The sequence below is a fragment of the Falco rusticolus genome, chromosome 5, assembly GCF_015220075.1.
Source record: "Falco rusticolus isolate bFalRus1 chromosome 5, bFalRus1.pri, whole genome shotgun sequence".
In the NCBI taxonomy this organism is placed as follows: Eukaryota; Metazoa; Chordata; class Aves; order Falconiformes; family Falconidae; genus Falco; species Falco rusticolus.
This window is the reverse complement of record NC_051191.1, coordinates 91,741,701-91,757,823: the sequence shown is the minus strand read 5'-3', so window position 1 is coordinate 91,757,823 and position 16,123 is coordinate 91,741,701. Positions and strand designations below refer to the sequence as shown.

At 49.9% G+C, this 16,123-nt stretch overlaps 1 protein-coding gene across 2 annotated transcripts; it reads right to left on the bottom strand.

Moving 5' to 3' along the window:
- Nucleotides 1-1,021: 1,021 nt before the first annotated feature.
- PEX5 (peroxisomal biogenesis factor 5) lies at nucleotides 1,022-15,142 on the bottom strand. Of its 2 annotated transcripts, XM_037387783.1 has the most exons (16): nucleotides 15,050-15,142; nucleotides 14,452-14,645; nucleotides 13,862-13,897; nucleotides 13,555-13,687; nucleotides 12,720-12,854; nucleotides 11,501-11,606; nucleotides 9,523-9,613; nucleotides 9,069-9,185; nucleotides 8,593-8,685; nucleotides 8,278-8,397; nucleotides 7,586-7,729; nucleotides 5,418-5,488; nucleotides 5,035-5,250; nucleotides 4,729-4,894; nucleotides 4,376-4,533; nucleotides 1,022-4,016 (listed from the first exon to the last, which is right to left on the bottom strand). In XM_037387783.1, exons 2-16 carry the CDS (start codon nucleotides 14,599-14,601, stop codon nucleotides 3,815-3,817), a joined length of 1,938 nt encoding a protein of 645 aa, XP_037243680.1. In that variant the 5' UTR covers nucleotides 14,602-14,645; nucleotides 15,050-15,142; the 3' UTR covers nucleotides 1,022-3,814. The 2 variants fall into 2 exon arrangements, with proteins under 2 accessions (XP_037243680.1, XP_037243682.1); XM_037387785.1 differs by lacking the exon at nucleotides 9,069-9,185.
- Between the last annotated feature and the right edge of the window lie 981 nt (nucleotides 15,143-16,123).

Here is a 16,123-nt window from a genome sequence, read left to right as displayed (position 1 = left end):
ATCAAGGCGACCATGCCAAGGGGTTATGCTTCTATTAAACAGCACAATTTTATTGTTTGCCCGTAAAGCGGCATGCAATAGGTAGAAAGACAGAAAGTGAATAAAAGGTAAAGTAAAAAGAAAAGGAAAGAGGATTATAGCTACCACCATGGGTCCAAGGTGTCCCTATGGTCCCAGGTCCAGGCAGCATCCCACCGGTCCTTCCTATCATCGTGATCTTTGGTGGGGAAGATCTCCAAAGTTCAGTTGCTAAGAAGGCATCTTTTTATGCCAAGCAACACACCTTGCTCCTCCTCTGGTCCATGGATTGTTGCCAGTCTCTGCCTTCTCGAGCCAGGTTATCATGCATGTCCAAAGAAGAGTGCCCAAGACGTGGTTTGCCTCAGAGGTGGGTAGCTTCAGACCAGGAGTGTTTTTGTATTGTTTTCTGGTTCATTGTTATGACCACGGTTGTGATCCATCTTCTGGACAGCTGTTATGAGGCCTTATTGTAGTTGTTCCTTTCAATCCCAGGTGGCAGGGAGCGGCACAGCACTCCTTGTACTGCGCAGTTCTCTTTCCCAGGGTCTTTGTGTCTTGCTGTCCATGAGGAGCACATTCCATCTCCAGGTCTCTGTTGGCAATGTTGAGACAATATTGTTCTCTTTAGACCGACTCTTACAGGTACCCACTACATGCTGGCCCTTATACCCTTTCCATGAACACCCAGTTCAGGTCACCACTCCTAGAGGACTGGAAAGGCTTCAGCACACACAGGCAGGTGAGGTAGGGGCCTGGGACCCGAAACAAGAGATCAAGGGGTGGTAACTCGAGAAAACCCAGGATCATAACAAAGCTCAGCAGCTCAAGGTGAGGAAACAGCAGTGGTAAACCAGAGTGTACGGTGGCAGCACACCCACCTTCTCGACAAGCATAAACACTAACGAGGAGCACAGTGGAGAGAGGTATAAGGATTTCAGCACATAGACTTCCATTTGCTGGTACCTTCCAGCTGCGAGTCGAGTTAAGGTCAGCACCAGGAGACAAGAGATTCTCAGATTTATTGGAAGCAGCAAATAAATAAAACACTGAAAACACAACAAGAAGCATGGGTGGAAGAACATGTACTGAACCATCCCTTTTGACTGCACCTCCAGTGCCCTGCGAAAGATCTAGTTGGGGTCCTGTAGCACCCACAGACTTGGAAAAGAACAGAGAAGGGCCTGTGGGCTCCCCTTATGCTTCTAGTGGCGACAGGCCCTGCCGCTGCTCTGTGTGCTTGGGAAAGTACAAGAGGAGAAAGTACAAAAATTGCAGAGCATGCTCATTTGTAAGGCCCTCAGCTACCTGGTCTAGCATCCAAGGCAGGCCTGTTGTGACAGGGGAGTGGATTAGGGACCCCCAAACACCCCTCACTGCCTCACCTGTGATTCTGAAATGCTCGGCACCTGCTGACCACCCCCACTGTACGACAGGGCCTGGCACCAGACGGTGTAGCTGGAAATGCAAACTAGAATCAAGGTACTTCCAGAGCCCCAGCACAAGCCTGGTTCAGAGGTGGCTGGAGGGCAGGCAAAAGGCGTGAACAGGACCCACAATCCGGATACGATCAGCCAGCTGCTGCTCCCTGCACCAACGTGCCGTTTCCAAAGACAATTTTTAACAGGACAAGGTTAGACAGGGTCCGGACAGAAGCAGCTCGGTCTTACTCAGCCCTGGGAGGCTGAAACGGGACCTCATGTCTAGGTGAAGATCTGGCCTCAGCAAAGGCAGCACACTTGCTAGGAGATGATTTAAGGTGGGGGGGAGGGAAGAAAGAACAACTTACAGGGAAAGAGAACAAATGGTGACAGCTCACTCTAGCTACAGAGACAGGAGGGGATGTGCGATAGGTAAGGACACCAAGCACAAAGCCAAGAGATCAAGCTGAATAGCAAGGGACATTGAGACAACTAGGAAATCAAGGAGAAGAGAAGCATTAATGGCATCTGAGGATGAGAAAAAGGGAAGGCCAAGCAGTGACAATGGGAGTGTGAACAGAGAGGAATGCAGTGCAGCAGAGGGGCAAAAAAAATCAGTGGCAGGGGGGACCACAGGGAACAGAGAAAGGGAGATCAGGTGGACAGCAGGTGAGGAACAGCACAGGCACTAATGTTTTCTTTTGCTGAGAAGAATCTGACAAGGATTGAGATCAGTGAAAACCAAAAGGCAGTTCTCTGACCAGGAGCAGCACGTTAGCAGGATCCAGAAGTAATGTTTCCCTTCCTTTTAGACAGCACAAGCAGCAAATCATTTATGCATGCATTGCAGCAGTTTCAGAACAGTGCATGTAGGTTTTAGTGCCACAGGGCTGGATGTGAGACACGGGAAGCTAGAATGCAGAAGACACAGCAAGAACTATTCTCTGCCCATACTTTCTGCTCCTGATTGTTACAGCAGTGAGAGAAAAACAAGCCTGTGTGGCAGAGGTAGGAAGAAACAGGTGCCTGGTGGAAGAGGAAGGGTAAGCGCTCCCTGCTGAGCCCCAGGTCTCGACTACCACAGCAGGAGGGGTCCTCAATGAGATGACAAAATGTAACACAATTTTCCCCACTGCAGAGAGCAGGAAACCTGGGGGTGGCAGGGTGGTGGTGGTGCTGTGTGTGGGGAGTGCTTCACTGATCCCTAAACCTAAGCAAGGAAAAGAAAACGCTTTTGGCACAAGGAAGCTCTCCTGCTGGCTCATAGAACTAAAGCCCAAGGCTACAGCAAAATTAGGGCCTTTGAGCTTCATTTGCATACGAGTTATCAATAAAACAAAACCTGGATCAAAAGGGGAAACAAACTCAGACTCTGATCTATCTTTTGAAAGTCAGTGGGCTTAGACTCCCAGAGTGATATACACTACCCACTGCATGCAGCTCCAGAGGCACAAAGATGTCATTTTGGCAATTTTAATTCTCCCCCCTTTATTATACAAAATACTTTACAATTAAAAAACATTTTCCCCAACAGAATCATATACAGATATTTATAATTAACAAGATTCAGTTACACACAAGATGGAGAACTTCTGCACAAAGGAAAACAATGACAGATGATCAAGTGAAAATCAAGACTTGACCCTTTCCCCACCATATTCTGGGAGGGGAGATTACATTTTTGTACTTTTATTCTTATCACATTCCCTCAAGTCTGAACTCTGGGATCTCCTCTTACCCTGATAGGGTAAGGGCCTCCACTTGTGTCCCTAGCGTAAGTAAAATATTCTGCTCTTAAAAGGTTCCTTAAAAGACACTGAGAAACTAGCATGTGGCTGTACCATGAAGCTACCAGTACCCAGAAAAGGTGACTGCGCCCCCAGTTTTCCCTAGCAACCCACATATACACACATGCAAGCACATACATGCGGAACCATGCTCAAAACCCAGAATTTTTCACCCTTTCACTAAACGGCAATCCCACCCCACCAAAGCAACCTGCACTTGAGACACATCCAGCAGGTAGTCTCTGCAGAATGGCTATTGTAAGGTCTCAGTCACGCTGGGGCATTACAGCAAATGCAGTCTGGCAAGAGAGCTGGATGTTGCCATCTTCCCACTTGGATCATCTGCCTACCAGCAGAGCGCCAGTCAGTCACGGAGGTGATAGCATGAACCGCTCAGAGATGCTCAGGGCACAACAGACAGGTAGGGGAAGTTGCACACTTCAGCGGGAGGTCCTTGAAAAAACAGTCGCCAATGATCTGCCCTACCAGAGCGAAGATATGCGTGAACCCTAGTGAACATCTTCTCTCTAAGGAAGGTCACTGCTGGGCTGGGCCAACCCTGCACTCGCAGGGGATCCCATCCCAGAGTCACTGCTGGAGGCCAAATGCCTGAAGCAGTGTGGGAAGATCACGGGCATCAGCTGCCCCATACAGGTCACTCTGCCCCAGCATGGAGAGGGCCATGCGGAGGGTGCTCCAGATGTTGTCAGACATAGCGCCTTGCTGCCCTCGCGGACCTCGGCTCTTCTGCTGCATGTGCAAAGCCTCTAAGAAGTGCTCCACAGCCTCACTGTCAACAAGAGAGCATACACATGCTTACTGGAGAAGACGGTACATCTCATACTCCCTCCCCCATTTGCTTCTGAAGTACTTCCTCTCCAAAACAGCTTCCTCTACCAGATCCTGCCCCACTCCAGAACCAGAGATCCCCCTTTTCCCTCTTAACAGAAAGCAAAGTTCAGACGGTCCCGACTCCAACTGCATCTGCATGACACAGCTCTCAGGGCAGTCCACACACTTGCTCTGCTCTCCTATGCCAAGGGAAGGCTGCAAGCAACGTGGCACTGCCCTAGGGATCTGTCACAGTCTCTCTCCCACAAACATATGCACACCCATGGCTTACAGCAGATCTGCCCACCCTGTGCTCACCGGTGGGCACCTAAGTTGATGCAACTAATGCCCAAGTTGTAGCGAGAGCGGATGTATCCTGGCTGGAGCTCCAGTGCCCGACGATACGCAGCCACAGCTTCCTCACTCCGGTTCCCATTGGCCAGGGTGGCACCAAGCTTGTTCCATAGAAGATGGTCCTGCAGGAGAGGGCAGGGAGAAAGGGCTGAGATAAACTGGAATTTTTTAAGCTCCAAGTCAGCCCCCTCCCTTCCCCATGTGTCTATCTTATTCCTTCACTCCAAAAGCATACCTCATACAAGCAGCACCTCCCCCCAGACCTTCACCCATAAACCTCCAGGTACCTCCAGCATCCACAGTCCGCACTTTCTTACATTGGGGCGCACACTGAGCGCAGCACTGAAGCAATCCACAGCCTTCTCATACTCGCCACTAAGGTTGAAAAGGACACCCAGGCCGCACTGAACATCAGGATCGACAGTTGAGGGGTTGCTGCGCACAGCTGCTAGGAACAGCTCTTTCACCTCCACAAAGAGCGAGCTGGAAAAGCACAGAACAAGGATATTGGTGTGCTGTGGAGAGAGCTGGCCTTGGGTTGCTCCCTCTGCTCCTGCCTGGGCCAGTCCCAACCCTCCAAGAAGCCTGTCAGCTGAAGGCTGAAATTTGTAACCCTAACTCACTCAGATAGTAGAGAACCTAGGACACGCTTGGAAGGTCCCAGGTTTGTCCCCGAGACACTCTCCTCCACCTCCTTCTCCAGCAGGTGGGCATAGTCCGGCTTATGGCGTAGCCAGTCCCGCAGGGTCTCACATGCCTGCTTCTGCAAGGACTCGTTGGTGAAGCTGACTGCTAAAGCCATAAGTGCCGTGAGGTTCCCAGGCTGCAATTCCAAGCACCTGCAGTTCAAAGACAGACAAGTGAATACAGTATTAAATCCACCTGGGAGACACCCAGATACAGGAGGTATCACAACCAAGACAGAGCACACCACGCTAGCCATATGGTTCTTGTGGCACCATGCTAGACAAGGAGTCACACTCAAAAGCTCTTCGGCAACACTCACTGTCTGAGAGCACTGATTGCCAAAAGCTCCTGTTCATTCTCTGCTTGGGTGGTTCCCAGATATTGCCAGGCCTGGAAGAGACAGAGATGCACAAAGTCAGACTTCACATAGAGAGAAAAAGCTGGGCTGATAAACCACGGACACAGAGATTAAATCCACCATATTATCCTGCACGTTTTCAGCGCGAGACCAAGTATATGCAAGTATACACTAGCCACAGATATGAAGTTTCTCTTGAAAGACATATAGACTTTATGGCACGTAGGTCCTCAAGGCCAATAAAACTGGCACTGTTATAGTGAAAAGAAGCAAATGTCTACCTGGAGCTCTATCGAAGCTCTGCCAAGTTTGATGGCAGTTTTACACTTTGAAGTCACAGCACCTCCACTTTTAACTTCTAACTGTGGTCACATTGCAGAGGAAGGAGGGAAAAGTAGATCTCTTATTTCCCCAAGAACAAAATGGCATTGTAACAGTGCTAATAATAAGGGGACCCCCAAGGCAGGCAGCTGCATATACTTGTGCAGCGGTCCACTAGCAAGTGACAATCTTGGCGAGTTGACCATCAGACCTGAAAGTAGAAGCACTGCCATTTTACTGAATCTTCAGTCATCACGAGATCAGTACATGAAAGTCACTTCCATCTCCAGGCTGCTGACATAGGGAATATTTAATTAAGGCACTAAATCCAAAGTACCTATTCACTTTATGTACATTAACTACACCCCTTGCTCAAAAATAGGCTAGACAGTTGGCGGGACTGTCAGCTTGAAGTACCCGCATTTTGAACACAGGTCACAAAATGCAGTATCCTGCTGTCTCAAGGAAGGCAATTTTTCATTAGCAAAGAGGCAATCCACTGCCTCAAATACCTCACCATATAGCTAGCTGCAACTCAGGAAGAGCTGACCAGTGATAACTGCACAGTGTTCTGCAGGCAGAAGAGCTGAGATTCAAGGTAAAATTGTGATTTGGACTAAAGCAACCATGACATTTCCTTCAGAGCAATTAATTGTTCAAGCCTATTTGATCACTATATCATTTGTGAAGTCTTGACTTCTCCTGTATTTTCTGCAGAGTTACAGTAGAAGTATTCAACATGTTTTCAATACAGCTAGCCAGAAGTTTTCTTCCCCTAAAGTTTTACCTCTCTCCCTATTATGCTCAGCCTGCAGTCTATGCTGCCTATGAGAAGAGAGTGACAATTCTAAAGGAACATTGGCCACACCTTTTGACCACTTTAAAGCTAAGGTAGATCTTCAAAACCTTTGTTTACTTTTCACCTACTCCCAGTACCCCAGAAAGTTAGATGCCCATATTCCCAGAAGCCAATAAGCTCTGTTCCGAGAGGTTACCCATCTAAGCCTCAGGATTAACAAATTATGTTATTTCCAGTCATATACAATTAGCAGGGCTTGATTCAGACACACCGAGAATTCAGCATCCCTGTGTCCATGAAGCAGGGACTCCAGAAATGGCCAACATGGGTGTATTTGCATTCTTCCTCTTCCTGCTGAGAATGTCCACATCCTCTACCTCTGGAGAAAGGCGCACAGACTACTCTATTTCTCAACCCATCTTGCAGAAGCTGAAGTACTTTATGGAAATAAGTATTCACTGAATTAGGAGCTGGAAACTTGTCTTCAATATAAAAATCATTCTCTGGCCCACAGCTTCAATGGATGACTGAAGACATCCAAGCCATCTCCCTCAACACTTTCAAGTTACATCCTCTCCTGGCACGTAGATGGAAGACCTGGCCAGGACCTCTAGTCTAATGAGCTGTGCAGGATTAGTCTTTAATACGGATATTGAGAGCCGTTATCTCCCATAATCACCTCCAAAGTTGCAATGACAAAGACTTCCACAGAAGCTACTTAAGAGACAAGAACTCTTTGTCTTGGCCCCATGCACAGCCCCACGTGCACCAAAGATTTCACACAACTCTGACTTGCAGGCTTTGTGACCTCCTCGCCCACAGCCCTCCTGGGAATTCACATACATCAGCTACAAACTCAGAGCCACAGAAAAATTACATGTTTCATACACCCTGCACAGCTCGTAACACGGAAGTGAGATTTCTACACACCCCCTGACACCTCACCTCAAGAGAAGGATTCAAGTAGCAGGACACCTGGCCAAGGCCTGTTGTCTCTGCTCTCACTCACCTCCATGTGATCGGGTTTCTGCTGCACTGCAGCCTCAAAGAGCAAGACAGCATTGGGGAGGTCACCTTCCTCCAAGCGCTTCTGCCCCTCTTCAAACGCATCTGGATGATCCCTCATGGGATTATCTTCCTCAAACTGGTAACCCTAGCAGGGAAGACAGATGCTAAGCATAGGAGACAGGCTTAGGGAGAAAAGCACTCTCTACAGTACGGTGCAGTCTAGTCTTGGTGCATCAGAAACACCCAGACTGGTGTTTCTAGCCAGCTCCTTGTCCTCTACGCTGATTTTTAGCGGATCAGAGAACAGTGGCTTTTCTTCCTGCCTGCTCTGTGCTGAAAAATTCCCCCAAACCAGACCTGGAATAAGTTGCAACAGAGACTAAACATTTAGTGTGTGTCCTATCAGCTTGAGAGAGTAAGCAACAACACTTGCACTCATTGCAAAGAACCCCAGCATTCACTAGTATTTGGTGCAAGACAAGGACTATACAGCATTTGCAGGCAAGCACAGGTATTTGTTTAACCCCTAGCTGATCTGGCATGAGGGTACAAGTGACGGCAGAAGATCAATGCAAGAAGGAATCCTAGCAGCATTTGGGGCCTGTGGAGCTCACCCGCAAGGAAGACATACTGCCAGTCTCCTTGAGGCCGTCCACCACAGTGCTGGGACCAAGAGACCCCCTTCTCTATTACCTTGTCATATGAGGAGGAACTGAGGTCTTCATAATCAGAGAGCCAAGGGTGAGCCTCTGCATCTCTCTTGGCCATCTCCTCCCATTCCACCTGGAGTTTGTCCCAGAAGTCCACATCTGACTGAAGGGGAGAACAGAACATGACTAGAGTATCTCACATGACTAGAGTATCTCAACCATAAATTCAGCTCTACAGACATCCCAGGGAACACCGTCTTAAATGTTTTTAGTCATCCTCACAACTTGCAAAGGAGAGAGGTAACTCTACCATGGGCTCTCAGTTGGTACCCCAGCCCTCCGCCTCCATCAGTTTTACCTCCACAGCAGTCTTGGCCTGCTCAAATTCCGTATCAAGAGTTGACATGTTCCCAGATCGCGCAAATTGATCCACCCAGGCATCAGATGCCCCCTGGGAGGTTGGAAACAGAAACACACTTTTCTTTTTAGAATTTGGCAACATCAGGGCACATCCCAAAACAGCAAGAGGGTCGGTGATGACCGCTCCTCCCCATCAGCAAGAACTGATGGCCTATGAAGTGGAAAAGCATTCATTTGGGTATCCCATTCCTCCCAGGTGCTACAGGAGACAAGAGAACTCACGCTGCCCAAACACCTTCCCAGCTCCTGGCTAGACTCTGCTAAGAAGAGCCCAACAGCCCCCCCCTTGCCTCCCCCAACCTAACCATTAGTAGAGCGCTGCTGAGAGCTGGACTTGCCATTCTCCCTTGCTCCCAGGCTGCGCTGTGGCAAAAAGCTTTCCTCCTTCAGAGCACACAGGGCTGGGGCTCCTACCTGCTGCTGTATAAACTCAGCTGCCCATTGCTCTGCCTGATCTTGGTCTCTGTGGGTCACCTGATTAGCTTCGATCGATACCCTCCCATCTCCGATCTGGCGGACAAACTTTAGGAACTGTGGCAGAGAAATGAAACAAGGGTGGAGCTGGGCAGACGCTTTGCCAACAAGCCCTCTGCCCACACCCGCCTTCCTTCACTAAGAGGACTTCTCTCTGCAAAGTGAGCACAAAAGGCCCGAAAAGGTGGAAAGGACAGGACTTCACCAGAGTCATGTGGCAGAGACTGACAATATCTAAGAGCAGATTGTGGAGTTCAACTTCTAGGAATCGGGGAAGAAATGGAAACATGGGACAGCAGGAGGTTTTATTCCTTTACTGCTTTCCCCCTTCTCAATTCCCCACACCCCTTATTCACCCTAGCTACCTGTGAGCCTCAGTCAGGGAATTGCTCACCTCAGAATTCTTGAGTTTTGGATCATCCACTTCAGAGAGGAAATCACGAACAGTTTTCTTAAGATCATCCTCAGGCTGATATTCCTCATACCTGCGTTCAGAGGCAGTAAAAGGGAAAGAGATAAGTCTGATACCAGGCAACAGTGAACTGTTTCACTAACAACAGTCTACACAATGGGCCAGACAACAGTACTGAGGGATACTACCCCTCCTCAAAGACTCTGGGGTTCTCCTAAGTGATTCAATACCTTTATCCACCTGTAAAAATTCAAAACTGCTCCAAGGTTAACTATGCAAGTGACTGACACAAAGAGTAGCAGAATTAAACAACTACAGTGACAGCACAGTTCTGCAGAACTGTCTGGATTCCTTGGCAAGCTCACATGCTATCAGACATTGCGAGTTTTAGCACTACACCAGAAACAAGGTCATCTGTCTAGGAACAAAGAAAGTAGGTCGTGCTCATGGAAGAGGAACAGTGCCTTGGAAAAGCATCAGCTCCGCAGAGGATTGAGGGCTCACAGTAAGCACACAACTCAATGTGCTGTCTGGCTTACAGCAGGATAGCACCAGTTCCAGGTGTTACCACTACATTCAGTCTCGGTGAAGTCTTTGGATCTGGCAGCAATAACTGAGGAATGTCCATATTTTCAGAAAGGTATTGTTACAGATCTGCTAATAAGTTAGAATTAATTGACTTTATTTGATTTTATAAAATCATTTGGAATAAAAGATGTATTTTAATGAAACTTGTAGATGCACAGTAAAAGCTGCTATGAAATCCTTTGTACAGCCCTGTACCAAGGCCAGAAGAATGGGCTAGAATCATTGTTTAAAACTTAGGTAACAAATTTGGGATTTTACAGATTTCTTTGTACTTGACTAGTCTTCTGTATGTAGAAAGCGTATTGAAATGTCAGAATATAGAATTAATGGGAGCTGGGGAGAGTCAACTGGAACAATTTGTAGTTACCTGCCAAGAAACCGTGAACTTTAGTAAAAGGTAATTCCAGCAGGGGGAGATCGTGACCACTGACTCATATACCACCTACCCAAATCGTACCCCAGACCCATTTCTGGACCTTTCTAACCTTTACTGCACAGAATCGGATATGGGAGGACAGTATGTTAATGATTTTTGGGAAGTATTATGATTATGCATGAATACTCAATGAATATGTATGAATAAGTTCTATATATGATGTATGATTTTGAAGCTTGGTGTGCGTTGATCATGAGGAGACTCACTCTCGCACCCGGCCATCAATAAAGAAGTGTCTGCTTATCTGCATCTCATTGGTGTCGGTAAGTTCTTCATTCTGAGATTTCGGTAACAGTATCAGAAAAGGCAAAAGCCAGGAGGAAGGAGAATCCAAATATGCAAAAATCTCTTTTAGGGAAAGACCTAAGCAGCCCAAAACGCTTGCTTGTGTTTTGCTGCTTTAATTGAAAAACATGACTGTAGTCAACAGGTACCTATACAAAGATCTGAAGTAGCAGACTGTCCTTTAAACTACCACACAAAACCACATGAAAATAATGTCTGGAAGGCTGAATCTAGAAACAGGCAGAGGATGTGGTTGGTCAGATAGGTAGAATAAAGTGATGAAAGTTTACAGTACTAGTCGAGTCTAGCACTTGAGATCTCTAAATCTAAAAGAGTACCTGTTGTGGAAAAAAGTTCTGCCTGAACTCTCTTGAAATCACTTTAAGGATCTTTGCATTAGGCATGAGATTAAGTTAGCCTACATGATCACAGTATCTTCCTGGAACTAGAAAATAGAAAAGCTAGGACATCTTAAACACTTCAGTCTCCAAGCATAGTTTCCTCCTTTCTCTGAAACCAAAGGCCTGAGAACATCAATCTGTGTTACACAATTCAAGAGCATTCAGGTCACAGCAGATTTCTGTCACCTATCCAGACTTCACCCACCCAAGGGCCTAACAGCAATAACTAGTTTTGAGAAGACAAACTCACCATTTATCTGCCAAAGACTGGTCTTCCGATTCCCCAAGCCACAGTTTCTCCTCTGACTGCTCCAGATATTCTTCTGCCCACTTGGCAGGAGACACAGACAGTGGATCTACATAGGACATCAGGAAGAATGGGGGGGAAGAGTAAGATAGGTAGACCATTACTCATATTCACTTTAGATTTTGTGCTCTCCACTTCACACAGTTAGCTAACATACAGAAGGACCTCTTCAAAGAAAGACTGTTTAAGCTTGTTTCTTCTAACTCTGTATATTCTGATCTAAAGATCAAGCCTGAGGTTCAGGCTGTGTATTAATACAGATGTCACTGCGGTGCCAATAACCTCATGATTCTCTACTTTAATTTCACAACTTATTTGTCTGCTCCACATGGGACACTATGTAGGTCAAGAAAATTAGCAATGCATTATGAATCTCTGTCAAAAGCACAGCCTACAAAGCACTAGGTTTTTATCAGAATTTTCTCAAAGACCTTTGTAAATGCTGATTTATATTCCCAGAAGCCTAAAGTGCAAAGGTCAAAGGATAGGACGACCTGGCTCTCATTGGTGCAGTAGCCACTCCTGGAGAAGAGAAGAGCATCTATTAAATTCTTACTGATAACTTCCAGATGAGGTTGTGAATGACAAAAGGACCCTATTTCCAGCCCCAGCTCTATACACAATGCAGGATGGCTTTTACACTGCTGGCTTGCTTGAACCAGCAGGTTTAACCTTTGGGCCAGAAACATTTCTTTTGCTCGTTTCCCAGATGCAACATCCCTCCACCTCCCTGAAACTGACAAAAGGTATTGGGCCAAAGCACACTAAACAAGATTTACCTTTGTACCAAAGGCAAATTTAGCCTTGGGATAGGGAATTAGAAAAATATGTAAGCAAGAAGCAGTATCAGACCATCTCCAGAATCTGCATTGGTTGAACCACAGCTTGAATAGCTTGCTTCTCCTAAATTCTCCAAGTAAGCTAAACTAAGAACAAAAGACCCTTATACTTGAATAAAAGCTTCCACACCACACTGTTCACAATTCGGCTAAACCATCACGAAGTAGCTTCCCCCGCTGCCGCCCCCCATTAAAGCTGCTACAGCAAACACTGACTGCTGGGCTCAAAGCACTACTCCAGTTTCACATTCAGTAACTCTCCACTATACACAGGCATGTGACTGGGCAGCATCTTGACAGAAATTCCAAAAGGGACCCTCCACCTGTCACTTCAGCGATGAACTCCTGTGACCAGTCAGCCTCGTTGTAATCTGAAGAGACATCACCAGCACTATCTGCTGTAGCCAAGAATTCCTGGGTCCAGTTTTCAGACAGTGCCAGGGCTGCCACACCTGGAGCTACAAGAATTAAAAAGAACAGAAGTGAGGACTGGAGAACTCAAAGGCATCATTTAAGTGTTCCAGGCTCACCCTCATCATCTCTGATCTTTCTCTTTGGTAGAATAAAATCACAGAAAGATTCCGCTCAGAAGGAACCTCTGGGCAGCTTCTCACAGCAGGTTAACACTAAAGCTAGAGATTAGGTTGCTCAGGGCATTCATCAGGTAACTTCTGAACTTGTCCAAAGCTGGCAGTTCTCCAGCCTCCCTGGGCACCTGTTCCAGTACTGAACCATTCCAGTACTTCCCTCTCCAAGGGAAGAAACATTTCCTTACATCCAGCCAGTTCCCCTTTCTGCACATTGTGTCTGTTGCCCCTTGCCCTTTTGCTGTGTATCACTGCAAAGATCTTGGCTGCAGCTGCTGAAGACAGCAACTAGACACCCTACCACCCACCCACCCTACCCCTTCGGCTCTTCTTCCTGAGGCTGAACAAACCCAGTCCCCTCAGTCTTTCCTCTTACACTGCGTATCCCAGCCCCTGAACACCTTACTGACTGTCCACTGGACTCGTTCCAGTATGTCAGTGCACTGGGAAGCCTAAATCTGGAAACAATACTCCAGATACTCCAGCTGAATAGATGGGAACCACCCTGCTAGGAGCTTAACCGTAACACTAATATCTTTTCCAGCTTTCCACCTACTCTAGCTACACTTACCTCGCTGAGGGGCCTGTCGGAAGCTTGACTGTTCAATCTCTTGCATCTCAGCCAACAGGTCATCCATCTTAAACGTCTGGGGTGCACGGGACAGTAAAGGGGCATTCTGCTCTTGCAGGAACTCTCCAACCAGCTGCCAAAGACAGAGGTGGATTACAAACACTGCGTAGAAGATGAATGGGCAGAACCGTGGAAGATGAGAGAGAAATCAGTTTGTCAGAAGGGAAGATTAATACCAGGTACAGAGAAAAACATCAAACAGTATTGGTGAGAAAAACAGTAAGAAGATGCACCAATCTGTTCTTACCTCATCTTCGGTGGCCACTCCCAGGGGTTTGGATATCTACAGGGAATAGAGTGCAATTATCCCAACAGCTTTAACCCCGTACCCCTCTCCACATGCACACCCCATGACCCTGCTTAGTTTACATCTTCCTCTTCCATGAGCTTAGGGCTGTCAGCATTCTTGTGCATTAGCTGCCAGCCTACGTATGAGCTAAAGGAGCAGGAATACCTCGAGTGAGGTTGTCCAGCTCCTCTCCCAGCACCTTCTGGGTCAGAGCCTGCAGCAGCCAGGTGCACGGCTCGCCACCATGACCAGCACCCCCCTGCTGCCCACAGACGCACCTTCCACAACAGGCCCTGGCCTCACAGCCCCCCACAAGCCAAGTGACCCCACGGCACCTTCTCCCAGAAGAAAAACCACCACTGGCACCTCCCTGCACTAACAGCCCCCCACCACCGCCCACCCCACGGCCCCCATCCCCTGCTGGCCGACACAGCCGCAGGCAGGCCCCGCACCCAGGCCCCCGGACCCCCTCTCCGCCGTACCCGGACCCCGCTCTCCCGCACCCGAGCCCCCGGACCCCCGCTCCCCGCCAGAGGGGCAGCACTCACGGCCGCAGCAGCGGGCGCGCCGGGGGGCCAGGCTAGCGGCCCCTGGAGCCCCTCCTGCTGCAAGGCTTTATCCTGGGTGAAGTGCCCGGCCAGCTTCATCAGGGGGTTGGAGCCCCCGCACTCCGGCTCCACCAGCTCCCTCATGGCCATGGCACCAGGCAGGGGGAGAGTGTCCGCGCCGAACCCCGCCTGGCCTGCACACACAGCAGGTCAGCGCCGCCACCGCAGCCCCGGCGGGGCAGGGAGGCCGCCCCCCCCAGCCCAGAGGCGCCACCGCCGGGCCGGACCCCTCAGGCGGCGGCCTGGCCCCGAGACACGCCGCCAGCCCGCCCGCCCGCCGGCCCCCGCGGCCGGGAGGACCCTCCGCCCCCGGGAGCGGGACACCCCCTGCTCCCCCCCCAGCCCCGGCCCCCGCCCGCCACCAGGCCAGGACAGCCGCTCGCCAGGACGGCAAGGCCGCGGCCCGCCCAGCGAGCCCCGTGCGCCCCCGGCCGCCCCCCCCGCAGCCCCCCCAGCGGCGGGACCAGGGGCCGGGCGGGCGGAGGGGCCGGGGGAGCGAGGGGGCGGCGCGGCAAGACCCCCCCGCCCGGTGCCGTACCTGGCGCTGCCAGGGCTCACAGTGCTGCCGGGCCGGGGGCGGGGCTAGCCCTTAAAGGGCCAGGCGCCCCAGCGCCGCCGCACAGCGCCTTAAAGGGGCAGAGTCCCTGGGGCTGCCGGTCTCTAGGGGAGTGCCCGGCCACCCACCGTGTCGCCCACGCCCCCGGTGGCCGCGCGGCCTCCCCGGGAGCGCGGTGCGTGCACGCAGCCCATGGGCACCCGTGCTGCTCCGCCATTGCGCGGTGTCACCAGTGACTGGGTGGTGCCGGGTCAGAGCCTGGCGCCGGCCGGGCTCGGCTGAACCGCGCTCGGTGGAGCTGCCAGGTTCGGTAAACGTGGTGGGGCGGTTTTCACACCGAGGGGAGTTGCAGCCCATCCTGCAGCGGGTGCGGAGCTGCGTCCCACCCGGCTCACTGCAAAGGCGTGTGGAGAACGGGGGTCCCGCAGCGCGTGTAACACGCGTGTACCCGGCCGACGGACCGCTGTTGTTCTGTGCTTCGGGTCACTGGAACGTTGAGGCTGGCGGTAGCAGGCTGAGCGCCTGCACTTAGCCGAGAAGTACGCGATGGCTTCAGACCAGCCACAGAAATGCCAGCTCCTCTACAGCCTTCCTCCTTCTTACATGTGTGATTCCAAGGGAAGAGCCAGCCACCTGGAAAACTGGAGCTCATTCATGTACAGCCTCTAAAAGAGAGGGTAAAGCACAAGAAGGCGTGACAGGTACTGCCTCCTGTGACGTTAGGGTGCTAGAAATCAGTGGTTTGCAGAATCAAATCCCATCTCCTTTTCAAAAGGAATATGGTCCTCTGTAGCGTTCCCTCCAGACTTGCCAGATGCAGTTACCTGTCCAAAACCTGATGTCTGGTGCTGTTTTAGACACCATTCCTTGGCAGCAAGTCTTCCTACTGCTCTCCTTGCAGCTTTGAAACTCATCAGACACCTACAGCCAGGTCTGTGCTAGCAAGTAGCATGGCTGAACAGGAGGAAAACTTTGAAGTGATAAAGTTGGGTCTGGAAATCCACTACCCACACCAAACGCATTTGGGGAGCTTCAGATTATGTCTTCCCTGGTGCC

Bases quoted from the DNA above. Each gene is read 5' to 3' on its own strand.
- PEX5 (XM_037387783.1), bottom strand. From the start codon at position 14,601: ATGGCCATGAGGGAGCTGGTGGAGCCGGAGTGCGGGGGCTCCAACCCC. The intron at 4,895-5,034 runs GTGAGTTAGGGT...GTGCTTTTCCAG, and splicing joins CTAGGTTCTCTACTATCTGA to CTCGCTCTTTGTGGAGGTGA. The intron at 4,534-4,728 runs GTAAGAAAGTGC...CCTCTCCTGCAG, and splicing joins CGCTCAGTGTGCGCCCCAAT to GACCATCTTCTATGGAACAA.